Raw genomic sequence first — 27,210 nt, 5'->3', positions numbered from 1 at the left:
AGCCATGCTCGCTCTCTCCCCAGTGCTGGGCTATTGGAGAGCTCGAGCTGCAAGCCACCGAGCGCGAGCTCGAGCGCGGCGCGCTGGCCGGGGAACCCAAGAGCGCACGGCGCCCCAAGATGGCAGGCGCCGCGGGACCCCCCACCCTCGCCGGCTGCCCTTCCCCGGGCGCCCCTACCCTCCTCGCCCGCAGGAGACCCTGGGCTTCCCCGGAGGAGCTCACCCCAAGGGGCCAGGACTCCGGCGAGCCCGCCACCGTCCCCTCGAGTGCCGCCGCCACCACCGCAACCGCGGGAGCAGCATGGTCCAGCTGGGGAAGCTGCTCCGCGCCCTGACTCTGGCGAAGTTTCCCTGCTGCGTGCTGGAGGTGCTTCTGTGCGCGCTGGCGGCGGCGGCGGCGCGCGGCCATGAGATGTACGCCCCGCACTCCATTCGGATCGAGGGGGACGTCACCCTCGGGGGGCTGTTCCCGGTGTACGCGAAGGGTCCCAGCGGAGTGCCCTGCGACGACATCAAGAGGAAGAACGGGATCCACGGGCTGGAAGCGATGCTCTACGCCCTGGACATGATCAACAGCGATCCCAACCTGCTGCCCAACGTGACGCTGGGAGCGCGGATCCTGGACACTTGTTCCAGGGACACTTATGCGCTCGAACAGTCGCTCACTTTCGTCCAGGCGCTCATCCAGAAGGACACCTCCGAAGTGCGCTGCACCAACGGCGAGCCTCCGGTTTTCGTCAAGCCCGAGAAAGTAGTTGGAGTGATTGGGGCTTCGGGGAGTTCGGTCTCCATCATGGTAGCCAACATCCTGAGGCTTTTCCAGGTAGGGGGGCGCTCCCTCCGGGGCAGAGCGCGCCGTAGCTCCCCGCGCTCTTTATCCTGAAGGCTGGCTTGGACTCCAGGGGTGCGGGGTCTGGTCAGCCTTCGCTCATTTCCACCCTGGAGATCCTGCCGAATCCCTCCCACCTCACCGGAGGAGGTACTTTCCCTGCTTGATTCATTTCCCTTCCATCTCTACCCTGTCCGCGCTCCACTCCATCCGGCTTGACATTCTGGATTTATGGCCCCATTGACAAGAAACAGTCTCCGAAAAACAAGGCGATGATTTAAATGGGTTTGCATTCGAGTGAAATATGGTTCCAAAACAGGCTTGTAAAAGTGCCGGGCTCCTGTGAGAGCCACTTAGGCGCAAGGAATATGAAAGATGAGAAGACGCCTAGAAACTAGGCATTTCTCAACTCCCCAGCTTCCCTGCCCCAAGCCGCCCGACAAGCTGCAGCTCCCTTGGAAAATTTCCAGAAGAGCTTAGGGAGGCAGTTCTTAAACCGAAGGCTAGGTCTTCACCTACATTTGGACGTGAATTGCCCATTTCGCTCGGGTTGGATTTCCCGACCTGTAACCTGTCTCTGCGAGGGCATGGGGCGGAAGGCGTGGGGACTGTCCTCAAGCGGGGAGAAGCCACCCGCAGACGTGCCCCCAGGTGATTTGCTCTGGGCAGTTGTTTGCACCGTCTAAACTGCCTTTGCGATCCGGCCACTGGCAGGAGCCGGGCGATCAGCTTTCTACTCCTGCCAGCTCAGAGCCCGGAGGTGAGCTCATGCTAACTGCGAAACACAGTCGCTTTGTCTGCACCCACCCTGTGCCCATCCTTTCCCACGACCTCTCTAACGCAGCCCCCAACCCCAGTCCTGGGTTTTGAGGACGATTCTCAGAGCCAGACAAGAAGGCGCCTGGAGGGAGGCAGTAGGGTGCGCTGAGCAAGGCCGGGCGGTCCTCTAGCTCCGGGTGCAGGCGGGCAACGGCGGAAGAATGCGAGGACGGCTGAAGATGCGAGGACGGCGGATCGGGCCCGCTGAGCGGTGGGCGGTGCTGCAGTGCTCTCTCACCGCCTGCTCCCGCAGCCTCGGCCCCAAGGCTCCTGTGCCGCCCTGGGTATAGATGGATGGCTTCTGGATGAAGAAATTGAGTTTCAGGGTCTGCGTGACTATGGGTTCTCTTGTTTCTCTGTCTTTCTTCCTGTGTGTCTCTCTCCTTGTGTCTCTTTCTCCCTGCTTTTTTTTTTTTTTGTCTGTCTGTTTTTATGTTCTCCCTTTCAATTTCTGCCTCTCTTTTCCTTCTCTACCCCTATCTCCAAGTTTTTTGTTCATCTCTGTCTTGAAGTGATCCTTTCCTAATGCACAGCTCTCTCCCTGCCTGGTAGGACCCAAGCTCCGTTAGTCCCTTCTCCAGATGTTCTGGCTGACCCTTATGCTCCCCGTAGCTAAAAAGTCGGCTCCCTCTCAAGTGCCTTTCCTGAAGCATGTTGGGTTTCTGGAGGGGACTCCTTGTGAGATTCAAGCTGTCACTACATCAGCACCCAGGGGTATGAAGTCTGTGTTTGTGCCAGAAGGAGGGGTGCCTGTCTAAAGCTGCAGCCTGGTATGGCCCCTCTGAGCCTCTGAGCATCCCTAGCACCTGTTGAGTATGCCACCTCTAGATGTTTGCAAGGCCAAAAGTGCTTCTGGGCAGCCTTCACTTTGAGGTAATGCTTTCAGGAAGAGCCTGGGTTGTTGGAAGCAAAACCCAGAAGCACTTCCTTTACCTCTGAGCTTAAACTAGAGAACCTGAGGAGGCAGCGCTGCAGGGAGGATGAGGCCAGAGGTCACCTGAGAATCACAGGGGCAACTCACAGTATTTTTACTGGAGCTCTGGGGGTTGAAGGCACATTTGCTGTTTGACATTTTAAAAATTATTTTGGTGCCTTCACTTGGAGCTTGGGAGCTTGCAGATGGGCCTGCCTGTCGAAAAAAGAGTGAAATCTTAAAGTCAAGAGAGAGCTTGCAGACTAGGTGAAGGATTGTGTTTGCTGAAAAAGATTCCAGGGGGAGCTGATTCCTTCTCTGGTGTGTGGATCTGAGGCACTTGCAAGAAAAGAGAACGCTTGCCTTATGCTTAGTTCCCCCGTTCCCTGGGCTGGGAAGGAAAGGAACTGAATGCCAGCATTAGCAGTGTGCGTTGGGACCAAAACCATTCAGAGAAAACACTGTCATTTTCCTCTAATTTGCAAATTGCAGCTATTCATGTTGGATTGAACAGCTGAGGGAAAAGAGCCCCCAGTTTTCACCTGCATTTATTGAGAAGAGGCTGGTAGTAGGAGGGATGCACCAACTTGTGGCTTGTGCTGCAAGCTGGATATAAGCTTGGTGTGAGCATCCTGGTTAACCACTGCCCATGTTCAAATATACAGAGATAGATTCCAACAGTCTCTTCCAGTAGCCTTATTTTTGCGTGTGATCTTAGAAGCTCCTGGCATGTAAGTCCAGCCCCCAGTTTCCAAGCCTCTGTAAACCTGCAAAATGAATAGAGAGAATAGTGGAACACAGACCCCTTGTTCAAAGACACAGTCACTTTAGGGAAAGAGGAAAAGAACAGGTAGGTGAATCTTCTCTGGGATTGCAGGGTTCAGCTCAATGAAGACTGTCCTGGATAAAAGAAACTCCTCTAAATGGTTGAATTCTTAGCTCTCCAGAGATTTGAGTTTTCTTTTCCCCAGTCCCTGTGGGTTGCTGTGGGGAATGTGTCAAACCTATCATTTGAGATAAAAATTTATGGTGAGGTAAGCTTCTAGGCTGGGGGAAGGAAGACTTAGTGACTGAAATGGGGGATGCTAAGCACTGGGGGGCAGGAAGGAACAAGGAGCTAGTAATGGATGTAACAAATGCTGCAGCTGCCAGCAAAGCCTGGATTGAACTTCCTTCCTGAAAATGAGGACCCGGGCAAGAATGACCGCTCAGATGTAAACAGTGTCTCTGACGGGGAATTCTCATCTGCCTGCCGGTGGGCCAGAGCTGAGCAAGTCCTTTCTGTCTCCTCTGTATGCACACTGAATTGGTTAGTAAGTGACATGTCAGAGGACAGGAATCCTATTCAGTGGATCTTTCAAATCCAGGAGTTTGAGGCTAATGAAATTAGTGTGTGGCCAGGGCTCTGCCAACTAGAAGTCACTGCAGCCACCCTGCAATGCATTTTCAGCCTGAAGGGAGCATCAGGGAGGAATTTCGGGAGATTTGTTTCGGAGCCTGTACAAAATAATACTCTCCTAATGCTAAGAAAGATTAAATGTAAATTAATATTGACTACGAGTAACATATTTAAAAAATAATCGCCGAGTGGGGGATGGCTTAAAGTGGAGAGATTATATAATATGGTGGCCAAAGAATAAATCTCCTCTGACCACTGTTTCATGGGCTATAAGTAAGATCTATCACAATGGAAAGTAATGGGAACGTTTTTATTCAAGGCTTCTCTGCTATTGACTTGAGAGCAAACACTCTGAGAGTATAAATTACTCTTGCTATGTGCTGACTCTGAATGAACAATATTTCATGTGCAGTGACATGGTCTAAGCTATAGACTTGGAATTGAATGGCATCTGTTTCAATTGTTTTGTTCTCTCAAGAGCAACTAGATAGAAAAAAGTGGTCAATTTGACCCTTGTGGGAGCGTGTTGCAAATGTAAACCTGTGTCCCTCATACCATAAATGAAATACATTTGTAAATTTGTAAGTGTTTTCCTTCTGTTCATTGATGCTTGAGTATAATCTCAAACTTTGGCAGCAACATTTTATACATAAGTACTTGGTTTTCTTCCTTTCTTCTTTCTCTTCCTCCTCTCTCTCTCTCTCCATCTTATGTAATTGGATAGAACTGGGCACCTAGGATGATGTGGTGTTACTATAGTGGGATTTTTTTTTAAAAAAAAACAACTCTAACTTACCCTTTTAAACATTTCATAAATACAGGTGTCAGTGCCATTTGGAATAGTCTCTATAACAATTTCTGTCTCCACATTTACTGTGTTTCAGCAAATTTACCTAACAGATGGTGAGTGGGCAATTTTTAAAGGGGCATTTTTTAAAAGAGCGGAGAGGGAAGGAATAGAGACAGGCACATACTATATTTGAAGTTACCTCCACGTGTATTTTATGTATGTATACCCATACAATTAAGAAGTCTTTGGATGTTTTATCTTCAAGAATAATTCAGATACTGGATTACTTGAATATCATAAACATTTAGGGTTTAACAGATTCGTTACATATAGACGTTGTATCATGGATTGAAAAGACCATAGCCAGCGGGCAGCAGCGGGCGGAGCGACCGAGCGGCGGGGAGGGCTGGACGGCGGGTGCAGGGGTCCGTGCTTCCTCGCGGTGGAGGGCTGGGGTTCGCCAGAGACACCGGGTTGCTCCGCGTTGCCAGGTTACCGAGCGCGTGCCCCCCGCCCGCTCTTCCGCCCGGGCCGCGCTCGGCGCCGCCTGAGCCGCGGTGCGGGCTGCGCGGGGCGCCGGGTCCGCGGAAGCCTGGGTCGGGGGCTGCGTGAGGGACTCTCGTCGCGCGTGGACGCTGCGCGAGCGCGCGGGGGACGTAGGGCGCCGACCTGGGGCTCCCCGGCGCTCCGGCTCCGCTCAGGGCGCCCTCTCAGGGGCCTCCGGCGCGAGGCCCCCTTCGTGGTAAAGATGGCGGCGCCCAGGCGGGCCGCGCCGAGGTGAGCTGGAGCTGGGCCCGGAGAGGGGTGAGTCAGCCACGCCCAGGACTTGGACCCCGGGCTCGTCTCCCGTCTCCCGGGGAGCGGCGGGTGAGTGGGCGCGGCCGCGCGTAGGTCCCTCTCGTGGGGTGGTTAGCTCTTCGTGCGTCCGCAGACTTCTGTCGTCTGATAGTCAGATCTGGGGTGGCCCAGGTTGGAGGCGAGGGTGCTTGATTGGGGAAACCTGAGGGGTTTAAGGACTCTGTTGGGATCGTTTCAGACCCCAGCAAGAAGCTGAGCAAGTTTTCTCCTCTCTTCCCGGCTAAGTGTTCTCCCTTCTCTGAAGACGCCAGCTTTTCTGAATCACCTTGTTCCTCGGGGGGATACAGTTGGTGGTTCTGACCGTGGAACGTAGGACCCGGCGCGGGGAAGCCTGAGCTGGTTCTAGTTACTTTGTTTGCAAAGCACTTGTCTTGTCTTTGGAATCTTTGTGTATATAACCAACGTTGGGAAGAGCCAGCGTTTTCTCCTGCAAAACACTGCGAGGGGTAACTTTATACGTAAGAAACAAGTGGGCGTTCACATCCATCTCTTTTCCAACCACTGAGTTTTGGTTGTGTTTCCTTTCTTTAAGTTTGTCTCGTTTTGAAGTGATAACGAAAGAAAGAAACAAACAAACCATAGCCAGTTACACAAAGTATGTACTCTAGTCTCAGTCCTGCCAATTATTAGCTATGTTACCTTAAGTCATTTAATTTTTCTAGGCCTCATTTTTCTCATGTGATGTTTTTTCTTTGAAAAAGTATAGTTTCTAGAAGTCTCTAATCTGTGTCATAGTTCAACTTGGAGAAAACCTGTTCTTATCCAAACTCCATGACATTGTATTTCCAGCTCCAACTTTGGACTTTGAGTGAGTTGGGGGCAACTTTTTAAGGATATTTTCACACAGCTTTTTTAGTTAATATCAGTCTAGCTGACTTGTCATACTCAGACTTTCTCCCATATTCTTTTACCAGTGTGTTCCTTAGTCATATATATAAAGACTGTTGTGGGAAAAATGACCTCCTGGGTCAGCTTACTGCATGGTCATCGACACAGGACAGAGAGTAAGATTCTGTGGATTTTACAGAAGCAGATACAGGTTTCATTTTCCATGTCCTCTCCCCTTTCATCTTACAAAAAAACAGCAGGCTTTTCTTGGAGAACTGCCAGATAATGCCATCCTGCCTCCTCACGGGCCCCGGGGATGAGTCGCCCAGGGACTGAACTCCAGTAAAGCAGGTGATTGGCTCATGGGTAGGCGTCTGACCTCGGCTAAGTCTATCAGACTGCTCTCCAGGACTTTTCTCTCAGAGCAAAATGGAAGAATTGTCTTTTCTCTCTGGAATTTCTAATCTGGGGAGATATGACTCTGGGACTCCCAGTGACCATCCAGCACAAGGAGAGACTTTCTGTAAAATAAAGTCTTGCAGAGGTAAGCAGGGCTGAGGGATGGAGAGAGAGCTGGAACCCTGCTGATACTCTGGAACGTCCAGCTCCAACTGTATCTGAATATGGCTGCATCCCTGAATTTCTAGTACTTGTTTGTTGAGGTGGTTGTTGTTGTTTGGTTTTTGTTTTTAAATTTCCTTTGAGTATTTTGAATTTGTTTTCAGCCATGTGCATTTGAAAGCATCATAGCTAAAAGAGCTAATTTCCTACATTAATGTCAGGTTTGCTGACTGGCATTCCTTAAGTGAAAAATCATATCCGCTATTTTCTTTAAGTAAAATCCTTCTAGCTCAGGTTTGAGATATTCAAAACTCTGCCTCCTACCCCCCTCTTTCCAACATTTACTGTATCACCTTGAAGCATTTATGACCACATCTTTCCCATCTAGACGCAGTTGAGAGAGAGAGCAAAGACTTCTGATATAAACTGCAACCTATACGCCTCCTACCTGGAAGCTTTAGAACATACTTGATTCTTGTCATTAAAGCAAATCTTTTGTTGTTGTCTCCAGGGCACAGAAGCATTTTCATGGCATAATAGAGTACAAAGTACATTAAGCCTAACTCTACTTCTCACCCTCTTTTACTTTAAATAGGCAGAAAAGAACAATCTCAAACACATTTTCCCAACAAATAAAATACATATACGATTATGTTTAGAAGACATTTATGCAACATATAGTTAGACTGATTAATTAATGGACCTTTCGCCAATTGGCACAGTAAATATATATGTTCAATGTGCTTAATTAAAAAGAAGACAATAACATATTTTTACAGGTTAATTATCTGAGAAGAGTATTGTGCCAGCACACTTGATACTACAGTATTTCATGTTTGACAAGTAACCTTCTTTCAATTATATTTACTGCTAAATGTTTCTTGGATCAAGCTATTAAATTATAAGGTCAAAAGTAAAATGATATGAAATTACAATGATAAAGGGACACATATCCCACTTTATGAGAATAGAAGTTCTAATTTCTTTTCAATACTACTAGTAGTGACCACAATACTAATTTGAGCCCTTACTATGAGCCACTGTGCCCATATACATTTAGTTCTTACAGTAGTTCTGCAAAGGGCATATAATAATCCACACTGTAAAGCTGAAGAAAGTGATTCTCATAGCTGAAAGTCACATAGCTGGTGAGTGGCAAAGTCTAGATTCAAACTTAGAGTCGTCTGACAATGCCGAGGTTGTTGACCACTATGTACACTGCTCAATTGTTGCACCAATAAAGAAGTGCTTGAAATAATTATAGATTTGCCTACCCCGAAACTGCAGTGATTTAAAGACATCAAAGTTGCCAGTTGCTTAACCACATCTACTTACAGTAAGAAATTACATTTTATTTCATTTCTAAAACAAGATTAATTCTGCAGGCCCATCGAAACTTGAGCACACAAATCCTACCTCCAAATGAAAGATGCTTGTTTTCCATTATTCAACACATGGCCCTGTACAGAGGCAATAAATATATAGTAGAATTTTCATTCAAATAAGTGAGAAGAGAGGTTTCTTCTTGTCCTGATTCAGTGCCCATCATTATGGATTATGATGGCTCTTCCCAAACTTTACTGCATTCACTCCACTCTTTCTACAAAACTCCAGTAATGGAATCCATCATTCAGATATATGTGCAAAGCGAAAGGACTGTATTAATACAGTTGCTGAAAGTCAAGTTGATAGAGCACAGGAAATACATCCTAATAAATGCAACATTAATGTTTGTGTGGGCCTTGGAGTGAGGGGTAGAAGAATTTTCAGTTTAATGGAATATTTTGCCTCTTGCTATGAAAGTGCGGCTTAATAGTCTTGTAATTGGTCATTTACAGAATCCTCCATCTCTGGGTTTCATGCTTTCTTTACTCTGCAGCTGTTGATTCCTTCTCTTGTTCTGGATGGAAGAGAGCCACTTCAAAGGGCTCAGCCTGCCTTTTTGTGTTATTGTTGAGATGAAGATATTTCCATTTATTAAAGCATACTATTTAAACATTTTTATCATGTTTCAAACTTGACTGTGTCCTGAAGGTATGAGCACAGGCAGACATAATGGGGGATGTTTTCCAGGAGAGGACATACCCTTATCAAAGGAATTATCAGAATTTTCATGTATGGATTGAGAATCAAATTCTGGAGTTAGACCTGAATTTAAATTCATACTCACAACTTATTACCAGTCTCATCTTGATCAAACGGTTACCACACTTCTCATCAGTTTCCTTATCTTTGAAAGCAGAATAAGAGAAGTATTCCTGGTGGAGTTACACATAAAGCTCATCTGATAGGATATTCATAAGGATTTTGCACAAAATATACATGGAAATATTTTAGCACCGAGTTTAGCATGCGATTTGTCTTCAATACATTTAAGAGCTATTATTTTATTATTATTATGCTATCATTAAATATCACTATTACTTAAATGTCATTATTGCTAACATTGCTGTAAAACTACCGCAATAACCCATGATGAATTCCCCTCTTCTGTTTCCTTTGTTTAAATGGAAAATATATATATAAATCTAGACAGAGAACACTTTAGTGATCCTATTCAGTGGAGTGAGAATTTCCATGGCACTGATTAAAACAAATCCTGAATTGCATGGACTTAAGATAGCAGAGAGGGGCTTCCCTGGTGGCGCAGTGGTTGAGAGTCCGCCTGCCGATGCAGGGGACACGGGTTCGTGCCCCGGTCCGGGAAGATCCCACATGCCGCAGAGCGGCTGGGCCCGTGAGCCATGGCTGCTGAGCCTGCGCCTCCGGAGCCTGTGCTCCGCAACGGGAGAGGCTGCAACAGGGAGAGGCCCGCGTACCGAGAAGAAAAAAAGAAAAAAAAAAAAGCAGAGAGGCTAAGAGATTTGAAGTTAGACATCCCCAAGTGTGAATTCTACTGTGACCCTCTTCTAGCTCTAAAACCTTGAGGAAGTTACTTAAACTTTCTGAGCTTACTACTAGTTTCCTCATCTGTATCTTTTTCAGGACTATTTATCAAGCATCTTCCTGTTCTCTATGCTTGGACGTATCAATGAATAAATTAGACAAGAGCCTTTGCCTGCGTGCTCCTTCTTGCATGCTTTCTCCCTCCTTACACTCTCGTGTGGAAACGGATGTTATAAATAAATTCTATGCTTTGTCACAGGTTGATGGGCGCTACGGGATAAGGAAAAGGATGTGAAGCTCACTGAAGAGGCTTGGGTTGGGAGTGCTGGAGGAGTGTACAGGTAGGTTCTGTTTTTAAATAGGGTAGTCAGGGTGGATTTTATAAGTTGACATTTGAGCAAAGACTTGAAGTGAGGGAGTTGTCAGAATGTATGATGGGGTGACCACTCCCTGGGACCGGTCCCAAAACTCTAAGGCAGAAATATGCCGGGCAGCTTGGAGGAATATCAAGGAGGCCACCCTGGCTGACTTAGTCAGTGGGGAGGAAGAGACAGCAGGAGGGCTGGAGGTCGGATATGTGATGGGATGGATTGGGTAAGTCCTGGGAGGCCATCACATGCATTGTGTCTTTTACTCTAAGTGTAGGCAGCCAGGGGCAGGATTTTAGCCGAGGTGTGGCATGAACTGTCTCTTTTTTGAAAAGCATAACTGTATCTGTGGTCTTGAGGATGTGGGGAGAGAGTGGAGTCAGGGAGAATCTCGGGAGGTGACTACAGGATCCTCGAGGTCTATGTTGTTGGCCTGCACCAGGCTGCTAGTGGCTGGTAATTCTCAGAAGTGGCACATTGGGAAGGTTGTGACAGCATTTCGTGGTAGATTGAATGCAAGAATGGAAAGGAAGAGGGGGTCAAGGGTGAATTCGAGATTTAGGGCCTGGGGAACTGGAAAGGTGTGGTTACTGTCACCTAAGATGGAAAAAGTTTGGGGTAGAGCATGTTTGGGGGATTAAAGACCAGTTTTGGAGATATAAGATTTGAGATGTTTTCGTGACGTCCAAGTAGAGATGCTGAGTACACAGTTGGATACACAAGTCTGCAGTTCTGAAGAAAGGTCTAAACTAGAGATACACTTTAATACAATGGAGATATTAAGAATAATTACATGGAAGCGCTATTTTAAAGATAAAATGAAGTAATGCAATTAGCACTCTGTCTTCTCAAAACATTTAATAACTGTTAGCTAAAATAATTACCTGAAATGAAAAAATACCTATAGTTTGTTTTGTTGTTTGCAGTAAAAGTGAATAAAATGTCACAATTATTTTAATAGTATTTGTGACACAGTAGTTTTAGTTAAGACACCATGACTACAAACATTTACAATAAACCTTTCAGTCTCCGGCTTTTCACTCTGATAGGGTACTTGGAACCATATTTTGTAAGGTTTAAGTTAGTTGTCATAGGGTACCTCTTTAATTAGACGTAATTCTGAACTGTCTAGTTCCATGCAGTTTTATATACATATATGTATAATTATTATTTTATGATTTATCAAACTCAGTTGAAAATTTGCATCACTGATATACATTAGAATTTAAGCATTTACCCAGGTACTCAAGGAAAAAAATGTACTTGTCTTGTAATTTCCATAGGGGTACTTACTTTCACATTTTCCCTTCACTTTGCAATTGCAAACATGGCAGGGGAAATATCTTACTGGTCTTTGAGTTCCCCTTAGCTATCTGCAAGTCCTTAAACAGCCTTTGTGGCTTAACCAAAATTCTCTTCCATCTTCATTCCGCTAACAGATATTGGTCTAAGCATGTACTTATACTAAAAACTGCATGACCACGTTGTCTCTACACATCTATAATTTTATGTTAACACTATCATTATGTAAGCTATACTTTAATTGTAATTATAACAGATTTTATGTCAACACACATCCATTTCTAGTGTTCATCTGGTGTTCAAGGGGAGAGCAGCATGTCGTAAATTTTATCAAAATATAACATCTGAAGAATAGAACAGAGGGTAATTGTGTAATTCTGTATTCACTCTAATTAAGTTCAGTGGAGTTGGCATAATAGAATTAAGATGAAAGAAAAAGACATCGAGGTACCATGGCTCCCTCTCCTAACACACCCTTTTCGTATCCGAGAGCAGAGACTCAGCACCTTTCTGTACAGAAATGGAGACAGGAAGAGGCCAGAGGATGAATGACAGGCACGAATGAGGTGGAACTTTGAAGAGCAACATGGAAATAAAATACTTCTTTTGTATTTGGTAGGTGGGGAAAATGTACCAGTGTGTATGCCTACTGGGACCACGTTTTCCAGAACAGTTAAGCCCAGTGTCCACTGTGCTGTCCCACCTTCCTCGTAAGTAGGAACATCCTGTTACTTGAATCTTTGCTTCCTGTTTCTTGATAGCTGGTTGAGAAGATTATCACAGGAACTGCATCTTGTTAGCAAACACACTGTTTTGAAATGATTGACACTCACTGAAGAGTGGCAACTCCAAGCTTGCTCTCTCTTGATCTTGGACTATTTAAGTCTGGAGTGCAGGAGTGGGTTACGGGGAAAGACCATTGGAATTCTTATGTCTTCAGCATAATGGTTATAGCATAATGGTTAGGAGTGTAGGTGCTGGTTCAAATCTCTGCTTTCCACTTGCTAACCATATGAGCTTGGGCAATTTACCTGATTACCTGAACCTCAATACTCTTGCCTATAAAATGATGTTAATAATATTTCATCCTCATAGACTTGTTTTCAATGTTAAAATGAAGTCACTTACACCAAGCACTTAATATAATGCCTAGAGCATAGTAAAGTCTATTATTATTACTATTACTACTACTACTACTATTATTACTATTACTGTCACGATGCCAGGTGCTATTTTTCCTATGCCTTATTCCATTATCTTCGGCCCTGTCCCCCCATTTCTGTCTTGTTTCTGTACAAGGGTAGGTTTGTCACAGAGCGTTTTCTTTCCCTAGTGTCTGACTCTTAGTCATCAAGGTGACTGGTCCACAACCCGGCATTCATTGCTGCTCGTTGAAGCAACCCATTTTGAGAAGGGGAGTTGGATATTGATGCCAAGTTGGGTCAAGGAGAGAGAATTTTCTCTCTTCTGCACTCAGAGAGCTAAGTGAAATATTCAGGCCTCAGAAGGAGAATCAGGCAAAGGGCAACATGCTTAATTTCATACCTTAGTGATTAAGAACAAGTCAGACAGGCTGGATTTGAACTCATTTCCGTCATGTACTGACAACGGGATCTTAGGTGCTTTTGTAACCCGTCTGAGGCTCAGTCAACATCTGAAAGAGACGAATAACATTATCAGGACCTAGCATATAGCCTCGTTGTAATAAGTGAGTAAATCCTTTTAAAACGTTCAGGACGTTGTTTGGCATATAAACACTTAATAAAATTTAGCTTCTTTGACTACTACCGCTGCTAATATTATTAAGTAGCTGAGCAGATCCGAGGCCCATTTTTTTCTTAGATTGCACATAATCATTTGGACAACCAGCTCACATTGATCAACCATTGCTTATATATAAACCCCCATGAACCCAAAGGTGCTTTAACTCTCTCCCAGTCAGAGCCTGTTCTGGGGGCAGAAGCAACACCGGCACTACCCCCGTCATCTTTGCCTTTATTGTCACTACACTCGCCTGCCGTACTGAGCACTTTCTGTTTGCCAGGCACCAAATTTAGCCCTGCGTATGCACTGTATCATGTAGTTCTCACACTCAGGTGGGAGACATTATCATCATCCCCAATTTTCAGATAAAGACGCCGAGGTGTTGGAAAGGTAAGAAACTTGACCCACAGCAAGAGATGGAGCCGGAGTATTCAAACTCTTCTCTCTGACCTCAAGAACCCTTAAATATTAGCATACTAGTACATCCTGGTAAGAAAATCTGCTTCCAGCCACTCTGGTGAGAGTAGAAATGATTCTCAGTCCCCACATTCCTCTATTGCCCATGCCACCCTAGCCTCAGGACTAGGTGGGAAAGGAAGTGATCTCTTCAAAGAGCAGCCAAAGGGAACCTACTCCCTTCTGCCTTGTCGTAATCAACTAACCAATATTTTATTTCCTTCTTAAGAGTCCCCACATGTTCCTTTTGGTACTTAGCTTGGCCTTTTAGAATTCTGACATTCTGTACATGACTCATCCACTGTATTTCATGTTACTTTATTGAGGTCAAGTATAGGGTCTTACTCATCCTGAAGTCCAGTTATCCCCTGTCACATCTAACTCTGTTCTTTTCTTCTTGTAGGACATCTGCAGGTATTTACTTGAATTTTGTTGAATTGTTCTCATCAACAGTACATTAAAAGTTATACAGAAAGTGCTTTCTTATAAGGAAAACCATCTAAATAGATTTCTAGCTCTTTACTTTTTATAGCACTATTGTAGAGATTATAGATCTCCAGGTAATATTTTTTAGATTGAGTTCTTCATATCATCTTATTTTTACATATAATGATAAATCTGAATTTTCTCTATCAAAGCTCTGAGACTTCACTGGCTTATAACTTAGCTTGTTGATATGTGTTGTTGACTTTTCCATTTACAATGATGTTTGATCCTGGTAAGGATGGGGCTGGGTGGGAAGGTACATCTTAGGGCCATCAATTGGTTTTGTAGAGAACTAACATAAAGATCTAAAGTCTCATCATATTTCTGCAGAACTCATGAATCATTTTATTATAATTCCATTCATTCAGGGAGTATAAAACCATTTTCAAATTGTTATTCCTAATTTGTTCATCTTCTCTTCCTTAGTCTTAGTGAGAAGAGAGCAGGCTGAATGGAAGACAGTCATTATGACCACTGGGGCCACTAGGGTAGGCATCAGTCCCAGAGTTTTGTTTTCATCTCTCCGCTATTAATATTGGCTAATGTCTTGAGTGCTTACTTGGTGTAAATTACTTAGCCGACCATGGCAAATGGGTTGTGTCATTTTATCCCCTGATAGTCATACAATTAATGTATGTATTATTACGATATCCCATAATGCATACATGGAACAGAGCCTCAGAAGTAGTTATTTGCTCACCAAAATATGGTAGATGTGGAATTTGGACTGAGGTCTGATAGACTCCTAAATCACTCCTAGTGATTTTTACCACTGAATTAAAGTTGTATACCTCTGGAGAGTAGACAGTTTCTAAAATTTCCTCAGCTCTAATGTTTTATAATTAAATTTTTGTCTGATGGCAAGCTTAACAGTTAAGATGGGTAGGAAGGAATGCCAGCCTGTTGAATGGAATTTCCCTGAAATGAGCCAGTTCACTCATTCATTCACTCAGCATGTATTGAATGTTTGCTCTGTGCAAAGGCATTTTAGGCATCACAGTGGAGTGAGCGCCCCTTCCATAGACTCTCCTGCAGCACTCAGAGAAGTCTTGGACTGGTTTGCCTGTTATGGAATGGGGCTTGGTGATAGAAGCCTGGTTTGTCCTCCACTGATAAAACTAAGACATACTCACATGAGTTTAGAGGCATCTTGAAGCCGTGGGATAGTAACACACATGAATCTTACCATTTTTGCCTGGGATTAATGATATAAAGGCTTTGGATTTGGGTATGGAAAATGGGTGCAATTATGGGTGTGTTGGTTCTACATATATATGGACATCACGTGTCATCAGCCTGCAGCTACCTGCCATTCCTCACTACTCCTTCTTTTCACAAACCAAACAAGTACCTTCTTATCTCTCCTGTGGATAAGCTCTTGACAGTGGCACTAGAGCCTCCCTCAATAAGTACATCATTGGCTAAACCAGTGGTTTCTCAGATATGCTCATTGAACAACCCTTAAGGTGGGTTGACATTCCACTGCCTAGAATAGAATATGGTGTTCTTTAGAAATCGGGGGGAAAAAATAGGCCACCAGATGTACTTTCTTTAATTTAAATTGTTTATATATATATATATATATATATGAACAATTGTTATATATGTGTATGTATACTTGTTCATATATATGAATGATTTAAAATTGAAGAGATAGATATATACACACACACATGTATATTTAAATTTTGGCTTCTGTTAGCAAGTAGTAAATTAAATTATTAGCAGATCCATACTGCAGGGAAATAACCAATCAGATTTCATTCAATAGCTTGCTTTTTTGTAGATTTATGGTTGTGATTTTATATCTGCAGGTATGTTTGCTGAAGAAAATATTTCTACCACTTTACACAAAATTAAATTCATTTAATACCAATGCGGCATGTCTCAAATGTCTTAATACAGTTTTAATCTTTAATCGCATCAGAAGTATGAAATTAGAAACATACCCCAAAATCATTTGAAGATATAATTACTTTCATTTCCCTTTTACTTTTGAGACTTTTGAAAAATAAGTATTTAGTTGTACTTATCTGTTTCTGTCTCTCTAAGGATAGCAAACACTGAAACACAATTCTTTTTAAACGTCAGTATTAAAAATATATTGTCCAAGATGATCAAAACTAAGGAAGTGGCAAAGAAATTCAAAAATTTAAACTTTCAAAGGATGCTTTTTTTGTGAATGTGTAGTACTTGTTCTTCTGAAGGAATTAATCTTTTTAAAAATTTAATTAACTTATTTTTTATTGAAGTATACTTGGTTTACAGCGTTGTGTTAATTACTGCTGTACAGCAAAGTGACTCTGTTATACATATGTGTATACATTCTTTTTCATATTCTTTTCCATTATGGTTTATCACAGGATATTGAATATAGTTCCCTGTGCTATATAGTAGGACCTTGTTGTTTAGCCAATCTATATATACCAGTTTGCATCTGCTAATCCCAAACTCCCAGTTTATCCCTTTCCCACCTGCTTCCCCCTTGGCAGCCACCAGTCTATTCTCTATGTCTCTGATTCTGTTTCTGTTTCATAGATAGGTTCATTTGTGTCATATTTTAGATCCCACATATAAGAGGTATCATGGTATCTGTCTTTCTCTTTCTGACATACTTTGCTTAGTATGATAATCTCTAGTTACATCCATGTTGCTGCTGCAAATGGCATTATTTCATTCTTTTTTTTATGGCTGAGTAGTATTTCATTGTATATATGTACCATCTACATATATATGTACCATATATGTATCATCTTTATCCATTCATCTGTTGATGGACATTTAGGTTGTTTCCATGTCTTGGCTATTGTGAATATTGCTGCTGTGAAGATCAGGGTGAATGTGTCTTTTTGAATTATAGTTTGGTCTGGATATACGCCCAGGAGTGGGATTGCTGGATCATATGGTAGGTCTATTTTTAGTTTTCTGAGGAACCTCCATACTGTTTTCCACAGTGGCGGCACCAACTTACATTCCCACCAACAGTGTTGTAGGAGGGTTCCCTTTTCTCCACACCCTCTCCAGCATATGTTATTTGTAGACATTTTTTTTTTTTTTTTTTTTTGCGGCATGCGGGCCTCTCACTGTTGCGGCCTCTCCCGTTGCGGAGCACAGGCTCCGGCCGCGCAGGCTCCGGCCGCGCAGGCTCAGCGGCCATGGCTCATGGGCCCAGCCGCTCTGCGGCATGTGGGATCTTCCGAGACCGGGGCACGAACCCGTGTCCCCTGCATCGGCAGGCGGACTCTCAACCACTGCTCCACCAGGGAAGCCCTGTAGACTTTTTAATGATGGCCATTCTGACTGGTGTGAGGTGGTACCTCATGGTAGTTTTGATTTGCATTTCTTTAATAATTGGCAGTGTTGAGCCTCTTTTCATGTGCCTATTGGCCATCTGTATTTCTTCTTTGGAGAAATGTCTCTTTAAGTCTTCTGCCTATTTTTTTGATTGGGTTGTTTGCTTTTATTGTCATCAAGTTGTATGAGCTGTTTGTATATTTTGGAAATTAAGCCCTTGCTGGTCGCATCATTTGCAAATATCTTCTCCCATTCTGTAGGTTGTCTTTTCATTTTGTTTATGGTTTCCTTTGCTGTGCAAAAGCTTGTAAGTTTGATTCGGTCCCCTTTGTTTATTTTCATTTTTATTTCTATTGTCTTGGGAGACTGACCTAAGAAAACATTGGTATGATTTGTGTCAGAGAATATTTTGCCTGTGTTCTCTTCTAGAAGTTTTATGGTGTCATGTCTTATGTTTAAGTCTTTAAGACATTTTGAGTTTATTTTCATGTATGGTGAAAGGATGTGTTCTAACTTCACTGGTTTATATAAGGCTGTCCAACTTTACCAACACTACTTGCGGAAGAGACTGTCTCTTTCCCATTATATATTCTTGCCTCCTTTGTCAAAGATTAATTGTCAAAGATTAACTGAGGTGTGTGGGTTTATTTCTGGGCTCTGTATTCTGTTCCATTGATCCATATGTCTGTTTTTGTGCCAATACCACGCTGTTTTGATTACTGTGACTTTGGAGTACTGTCTGAGTCTGGGGTGGCTATGCTGCCAACGTTGTTCTTTTTCTTCAGGATTGCTTTGGCAATTCTGGGTCTTTTATGGTTCTGTATGAATTTTAGGATTATTTATTCTAATTGCGTGAAAAATGTCATGGATAATTTGATAGGGATCACTTTAAATCTGTAGATTGCTTTGGGTAGTATGAGCATTTTAACAATATTAATTCCTCCAACCCAAGAACATGAGATGTCTTTCCATTTCTTTGAATCATCTTCACTTTCCTTTATTAATGTCTTACAGTTCTCAGCGTTTAAGTCTTTTGCCTTCTTGGTGAGGTTTATTCCTAAGTATTTTATTTTTGGGGTTGTGATTTTAAAAGGCATTGTTTTTTTACATTCCCTTTCTGATATTTCATTGTTGGTATAAAGAAATGCAACCAATTTCTGTATGTTAATCTTGTATTCTGCTACCTTGCTGAATTCGTTTATCAGTTGTAATAGTTTTCATGTAGAGTCTTTAGGGTTTTCTATATATAATATCATATCATCTGCATCTAATGACAATTTTACCTCTTCCTGAAGGAATTAATCTTGAAGTTCTACTAAGACTTTTGGGATATCTGTTTTAATGAGCCACTACTTCCTGCCTGAGATTGCACTATGCACCAGAGATTCTAGAATTAGCATAATAAAACTAATAATGCAAACAACAGCAACAAATCTTCACAAACCTTCCTTGCAAGGAAGTAAAGTCCACTGGAAACACAGACAAGTGAAACACACATTCAAAATGGCAGTGATTCTCAAACATTTATGTGCTGAAAAATCATGACAAGCATGATAACCAGGGCAATTACTAGACCCCTTCTCCAGCTGGTCAGGTGTAAGGTCCTGTAACTCTATTTTTGGTGACTGCCTCCAGGAGAGTCTGAGACAGATGTTCTCAGTTGTCGTCAACCTTTAGTGTGCATCAGATTTGCCTGAGAATATTGTTAAAACACAGATTGCTGGGCTCCAGTGCCAGAGTTCTAACCAGTTCCCAGGTGTGGCTGATATTGCTGGCCCAGGGACCACATTTTGAGAACCACCTTTCAAAACTCTGCAGTATGCGGTTGTGTGTGTTGTGAATGCAGTATGCGGTGGTGTGTGTTATGAATGAGACGGGCCCAGAGAACCAAAGGAGGGCAAAGGGACTCTGCCCTAAATTAGGCAAAGGTAACAATAGCAGCTAGAATTGATTGACCCAAGAAAAAATTATAAGAACTTTACCTGCATTTGCTCATTTAATCCTTTCAGTAAGGTACATAGGTGCTACTTAGTGTTCCTCTTTTACAGGGGTGTCCAGAGAAGGTAACTACTTTGCCCACGTCCTAAACTGGTAAGTAACAGATTAAGAATTCAAGTCTAGGAAGTCTGATTCCAGAGCCCACACCTCTACCCTTTCTGCATGTAGAGAGGAGTAAAGGGTTGTCAGTGAAGCCTTCCTGGGGGCCCTGGCCTCTGAGTGTAGATAGAAGGATGAGTGGACATAAAGATCATTATTTGTGTGTGGTGGGGGTAGGGGAGGAAGTATGAGGGCTTCCAGAAGAGCCCGCCCTCCCCATACATCTGCTATAAGCAAGTCTGATGATCAGGAGTCCGGAACATGAGTATGACTATGGGATACTGAGAAGGGTTCTAGAACCCTGAGGTTAGAGTTCTGGATCAGTTAGTAGGTAACAGAAAGTGAATGAGTGATTTACCTTACTTTCCACGGGTAGCAGGAAGTTTGGAGATAGTCCCTCTAGCGTTAGTCCAGCTGCTGAAGGGCATCACCAGGGGACTGGGTTGCTTCGCTCTTCCAGCTTCCACATCTCTAGCACGTCCACATAGCTTCAAAGTGACCCCAGAATCTCCAATAGTGTTCCAACAATTTGGGCAGGAAGAAAGAAAAGGAAAAAAAAAAAAAGAAATTAAGTAAGAAAAAAAAGGCAGTGTCTAACTCAGCAAATTTTTTACCACAGATGGTCAGCAGACTTGCACTTAGATCTCATCAGCTCGGATTTTAAACTGGCCACCTTAGCCTTAAGGATAATGGGGTCTCCTAAACCAGGGCTCTGATAGTAAGGAATAAGGAGAGAGTGGTACTGATTAGCAGTGCCTGCTGTCCCAAACAAATATTATCCCCAAACTATTTTTTTTATCCTATATTTTACTTTAAAGAATGGAGGGGAAACATTATGTATCTGTAAATAGCCTTTTAGAAAGAGTACAATTATATAGTTATACAACCCCCTGGAGGGCTCCTTTCTTCTAAAATCTCTTTAAAAACTGTTCAAGGTTAAGGACATTTTTATCTTAATTTAGTCACTTGCAGTCGATCATCTTGGAATGACATCCTCTCTCTGCAGATGTTCTGTCAGGCTTTAGAAGATTCTAGAAGTGGACAGAGAAGTGTTATGGTACATGTATTTGCAATATGCACGTCTTTGAAATGAAATCCATTTAGGGACCAAAAGGCATTCCATGTCTTTGCTATACATTTTCACATATTTGCCTTTCCAGAATTCCTTTGAGCAAATCTGTTAGATGTAACCCATCCGTTTCTCCCATCTGAATTCTTTATTACTAAACATTCTTCAGTATGCTCTCACTCCCCTCTGTCAAAGGCGTTTCTCTGGGTCCTCACCCTTCTCATCTCATATGTGAATGCGTATCTTAAACTGAAGCAACAGTCTGCTATGACTTCTCCATAACTTGAAGAACCCGTCTTTGTGGGAAGAAAAGTAGACTTACTAACTTAAAAGGTAAAATGCGCGCAGTGTTTCTGAGAATTAAAAACTAAGGTAAAAACATAAGCAAGGGAAAAAACTTACAGTGGATCCTTTTCAAAGACTTTATTTTACCGAGAAGGCAACTGAGGTTTAAAGAAATAATGCGTTAGTTAAACACTGAATAATATACCTTAAACCTCAGTGGAGCAACACACGGACAGTTCATTTCTCACTCACTCAGGAGTGTAGTATGGACTTTGGTGGTCTGAGGGTCAGTTTTCTGCTCAGTTATTCAGGTACCCACCACCTTCATCAAGTGGCTCTACGTTTGTCCTAAAAAGGAAAGGAGAGAGGAACCTGCAGGCTACAATTATCAACTCGTTATCCTTCAGACATAAACTCTTCAGGTCACCTCTGGTCACATTCTTTGGGATAGAACCATACCCAGATGCAAGCGGAGATGGAGAATGTTGTTCCTATCTTGGTCCTAGTGATGCCTCTACAGTTTGGAGGAGCTAATTAAAGTGTAGTCAACAGCTCGTTGTTTCTGCCACAATGAGTGATTAGCCTAAGGCTGTGGATTAATTATGTGTGTGTGTCACATATACATATAATACACACAAACATATATATGTGTGTGTATATATACATTCTTTAGCATGAGTTGTCACATGGGGCTTCTGCTGTATCAAAAGAGTACAAACTGCCTCTTGTTGCTTTTTCTTAATTGAAGTTGACTACTACTATCTATTTCCCTTCATTTTGCTACCTCCCCCCCGCCTTTCAGTATTATATGAAAATTCTGAAAGAAATAATTTCAAAGTTTCCAGTGCTTTTAAAGGTAATAGAATACTCAGACCTTAACAATTTTCCTGTGTGAAACTTTTGCCAGACTAAAATAGTTAACTTATGAAAAGTAAATTTAGATTGATACAAAAGAGAAAATAAGCTGATTTTTTTTTTTTTACACAAATACCCTGAGCCAGGGTGGAAAATAAATGGAAAACTGGAGGAATTTAGATCCTTTTGTTGTAAATTTAAATATTTTTAATTGTAAAAATAATACAGGCTCATTGTAGAAATTCCAAAATTGAAAGGATTTAAAGAAAAAAAGAAAAATAACTCAAAATCCCATTTCTGATAAATCATCTCTGTAACATTTTTGAGGGTATCTTTGGAAACTTCTTTGTGACGGGGTGCATATAAATACAATGCAAGTATAAAATACCTTTAATTATTATATCAAACTACAAAACAGTTCTATAACATTTTTATTTAGTAATATAAGTATGATTACTCATCACCTAATAAAAATCTGCAGCAGCATTTTTAATGGTTGAACAGCATTCTGTTATTTATTTAACCAGTCCCTACTGTTGAACATTTAGATTATTCCTGTTTTGCTTTGCTAAACAATGAGACAAGCATCCTTGTTCATATGTCTTTGAGCATTTGTTTATTTCCTTAGAATGGACTTCTAGAACTTGAATGGCTGGTTGTCAGTTCTGGTACATACTGACATATTGTCTTCCAGAAAGGTTACCATGCTTTTTATTTCTACCAAGAATTTAACATCCAGTGTGGTTTCTTACACACACTCATCAGTACCAGTATTATCAATATCAATACCAGTATTATCAAGTTTTTTAAAACTTTGTCATTCTAGTCAGTAAAATATGACACCTGAATTATTTTATTTGTATTTCTTTGATTAATAATAGCAAGGTTGAACATATTTTCATATCTTTATTGGCTGTTAATACTTTTTAGTGACTTTATGACATCCATTTTTCATCGATGTATAACAACCTTTTATATATCAATGTGTTTATTTTGTTGTTTGTTGTAAATGCAATTTTTTTCTCTTCATTTATTAATTTTTATTTTGTGTGTGTTGAACTTCTTTAATACTGTCAAGTCTATTCAAAAACCCTTTAATGAACACAACAAATGTGGAAAATCAGTCATTCTCCTGCATTTTGTAATCAATGTATTTCCTTTTGGGCAGTATGGAAACGTAAGTTCTTATTTCATCTTATGGTTGGAAAGAATCTATTCCCTCGGAAAGCGATTATAGTCTCCATGATGCAGTAATGGGAGATTTTATAGGGTAGGCAGGGTCTACAGAAGAAAAAACCCTAAATCACACTCCATTGGTGGTTGCCTTATTTATAAAAATGGCATCTGAGGTTGTGTGACTGCCATCAGGTAAGCAAAATTACTTTTTAGTATGAAGTACTCCTATCAGCAAGAACAGCCTAGGATAGGCTAGCAGTAAGAAGTGAGGGGTTATGGGATTGGGGCATAGCCTCTGTTTCCTCCAATGCAGCTGGAAATTTAAACTCTGGGGCTCCTGCTTGATCCAATCAGCCCAGCTAGTATGTGTTGCCAGATAGGGTGAATAGACTCAGAAGTACAAGAGCTCATCCTTGGTCCCCTCTGGAAATGAGCAGAGAATACTGTGTCAAGCAGAGGTGATCAGTCCATGGTCTGGAGACTTGGATCTCCCCACATAGTCCTTAAAGTCAGGGTGAGACAAAATGCCAATACAAATTATACTGATGACAGTATCAATGAGGTGACATTGAGTCCTTTGACCCAACGTGTGTCTGCAGTGTGCCATCCATTAGTAAATGGGCAAAGCCATTTGACAGATCTATCTGATACAGTGAATGAATCTGACACTGACATTTTGAAAAACTGAAACTGTATCCATTTGTCAAGAACAGTGGCCATTTGTTCTGCTTTATTCCCCCTGGTAGAACTAGGTAACATTGCAGGCAGTAAGACGTTCCGGCATTTCACCCTGGAGTAGCCCCAAAACTGAAGAAGCTGTCTTATCAGTAGTTAGCTCCTTGTCACCAAGAATATTAAAGTAGATTTGTATGATTAGCAAATTAAAGAGACTATAGTGCCTACCACTACTGTATTCACTAAGGCACCCAAGTTATTCTAAAGGAATCCTAATAATACATTAGGACCGTTTTGAATATTTTTATTTGATTAACCATAATCTTCTAGTTATAACATCCATCACCATTTTGACCACTGAAACTTGGCCTTCTTTTCTTACAGCCTAGCCCTGTGGTCTTGGGCTAATCACTAACCTGCTTAGATACAATTTTCTTCTCTGTGAAATAGAAACAATATTATATGCTATGAAGGACTGCAGGAAGATGAGCTGTAATGTTTATCAAGTGCCTGGTAAGTAGCCTGGCCCATAATAAATACTTGGCTAATTGTAGATGTTAGTTTCATTTTTAGTTTTATTTCCAAACATTGCTCTTTACTTTTGGAACTCTAAAATTTGTTTTGAGAGTGGAGGACTTGTTGTTTGGATTCCTTCAACACTCTCTGTATATTCTGTACTTCTATCCCTAGATCATTTATATTAATGGAATAAATGATCTTTGGTCTGGTGATTCCAAGGTGACGAGGAGCTAAGTGGAGGTTCAGTATACACCTGGAAGTATGGATTTTCATGCCCAGTGCAAATGTGGGAAAGGCATTATTCCCACATTATAAAGGGGGTAAAGACCTCCAACTTGAGGAGACTCTGGGTTGAGAGATGAGAGATTTACAGGTACTGTGTTTATCGTACAGGGTACCACAGGGGCTTTTATGTTCTGTAGCAAGAATTTGCACCTTATACCCTTGTAGTTAGAAGTAAAGCATACCACATAACTAATATCTAGTAAGCATTAGAGTGAGAATAAATACCATTTATTTAATGTTTCCTTTGTGTTAAGCATTTTACAGTTACAACATATGGATGGATACTATATTGTAATGGTTAAGAGTGTAGTTTTTTGAGCTGGATAATCCTGGATTGGAGTCTCTTGTTTATTACCTCTTTTTTTTTTTTTTCTGTTTTATTGAGGTATAATTGACAAAATTGTAAGATAGTCAAAGAGTATATCATGAGGATTTAATATACATATGCGTTGTAAAAGGATCCTTCCCATCACGTTAATTAATACATCTAACAGCTCATGACACCTTTTTCCTTTTTTTCTTTTTTTGGTGAGAACACTTAAGTTCTATTCTCTCAGAAAATGTTAGTTATACAATACAGTATTATTGACTGTAGTAACTGTGTTATACAGTAGATCCTCAGACCTTATTCATCCTGCAGCTGAAAGTTTGTACCCTTTTACCAGTCTTCCCCTCTTTTCCCCACCCACACCCCAGCCCCTGGCAACCAGTTTTCTACTCTGTTTCTATGAGTGTGGCTTTTTTTCTTTTTAGATTCCATATATAAATGATATCATTCGTATTTATCCTGTCTGGCTTATTTCATCAGCATAATGCACTCCTGTTTCATCTATATTGTCACAAATGAAAGGATCTCCTTCATTTTTTTAAGGATGAATAATATTCCATTACCTCTTAAATGAGTGACTTTTGGTACATTGTTTACACTTTCTAAGCCTCAGGGTTTCTTTTCTTCTGTAAAAAAAAATATATATATATACTAACAAGTTATTTTCTGATATGTGGAATGTTTGTTGAATCAACAAATAATTAGCTGAGATCATAAATGTGACACTTAGCACTGTATTAACATTTATTAATACTCTCCCTGTTAATTTCTACAATAAATTGTATAATAAGTAACAATAATAATAGTACTAGTAGTAGTTTTAGAAAATGCATAGGATGTGCCAGGCATCATATACTGTACTACCCTCCTTCATGTGTACCACAAGTTACATGTGGATATCATCTTCCACGTTGTTTCATTTAAAGAAAATTGAAGCTCAGCAAGATTGAGTAGCTTGCTCCAGATGTGAACTCAGGTCTGAATCACTCCACATATAGGTTCTTAATGACTCCATGTCTTTAATTCCACATCTGCATTTGTTTGTTGTTGTTGTTTTTAACTTTCCAAGCATCTGATCTGAAATTCCTTTCTCTGGGGAATTTTCCACTTTGTGGGTCTTGGTGAGAAACAGAGCCTTCCTCTCGTTATACAAGCTGAACATGTCAGATACACTGTTTACTCAAATGCTCAGTCTCCCTTACAGATGGAAAACAGTCGGGTGACCTCGGGTTGGCCAACTGCACCCCTCTCTTGGATTTTGAATTACAAATAAATGATGTAAAGAAGCAAGGCCAGCAGTGCTGGGTCAACCTCCTGTTTCCTGTTCCTGCTTGGTAGCAAGGCCAGCTAGGACTTACAACATCACTTTGGCCTGATCCTATAATTGCAATAGCATAGGCTTGGCTTTCGGTTGTTTAGTCTGCTTCTAGTTACTGAGACCTAACCATAAACTTCCAAAAGTTTCCTTTTCTGCTCAAATTAGCCATATTCGGTTCCTGATGATTACAAATAAGACCTTTCCTGATATACAATGGTGACCTACTTATCCAGGCAGATGTAACATCGTCCTGGCAGGAACAGAGGGCAGGCAAGTTCCTTGAACAGCTGAACAAGAAGAAAAAGACCTAAGAAGGAAGAATTGAAGCCAGTTCTGCTTGTGTTATAATTCTACCAGCACCTGCCTCTGTTTCACAGAGCACATGCTAAGGACCGTGTCCCTTCCCCTGTAACAGACGAGCAAAGTAGACCCAGGCCTTCCAACCCAGAGACCAGCTGAGCTGTACCGTGGACAATCTAGGATGTGAAAGACTTCACTCAGTGTCTTTGTCACTTGACACATTGTTCCTCTCTTTGGGAAGTAGCTTCTTTGTGTGAAAAAAATATGCTAAGCCAACACTTAAGTGGACAGAGGTGAAAGATGCCAAAATTAGCTACAGAAAAAAAGGCGTAAAGACTTGTATTTTCTGTTATTTGAAGGTGTTAAGACCCCACATAGAATATGAGTCCTTTAAAGGAAAGTTGTGAATGGCCCAGGGAATGTTGAATTTCCATGTGGCAATATGTTCTTGATCGGTCATGATGATGATGATGGTAGCATCAGTAGCATTTATCAATGTTTCCTGGGTAAGAGGCACTTTATCCTAATGACCTTTTATCCCCATGACGACCCTGTGAAGTAGGGAATACTGTTTCAGCATCTTCAGGGTTTTTCTTTTTTTTTTTTATCAGGAATTTACCCTAGATCACAGTTGGGTGGTAGAACGATCAGAACTGGACACTAGCCTTTCCTGAATTCCCAGAGTGTGATCTTAGCAGTTGTATTGCCTGATGCAGAGCCATGTAAATGTTGCCAAAGCAATGAAACGTG

At 41.7% G+C, this 27,210-nt stretch overlaps 1 protein-coding gene across 1 annotated transcript; it reads left to right on the top strand.

Moving 5' to 3' along the window:
* Positions 1–412: 412 nt before the first annotated feature.
* LOC309958870 (metabotropic glutamate receptor 7-like) lies at positions 413–21,019 on the top strand (the record flags this gene model as incomplete). The annotated part of the gene is made up of 4 exons (XM_082835008.1): positions 413–823; positions 10,143–10,224; positions 12,173–12,263; positions 19,602–21,019. 2 exons carry the CDS (start codon positions 413–415, stop codon positions 10,176–10,178), a joined length of 447 nt encoding a protein of 148 aa, XP_082691134.1. The 3' UTR covers positions 10,179–10,224; positions 12,173–12,263; positions 19,602–21,019.
* Between the last annotated feature and the right edge of the window lie 6,191 nt (positions 21,020–27,210).

The sequence above is a fragment of the Leucopleurus acutus genome (assembly GCF_964270905.1).
Source record: "Leucopleurus acutus genome assembly, chromosome: 3".
In the NCBI taxonomy this organism is placed as follows: Eukaryota; Metazoa; Chordata; class Mammalia; order Artiodactyla; family Delphinidae; genus Leucopleurus; species Leucopleurus acutus.
Note: the sequence above shows the minus strand (reverse complement) of the source record. Positions and strands in the feature narration are given on the sequence as shown.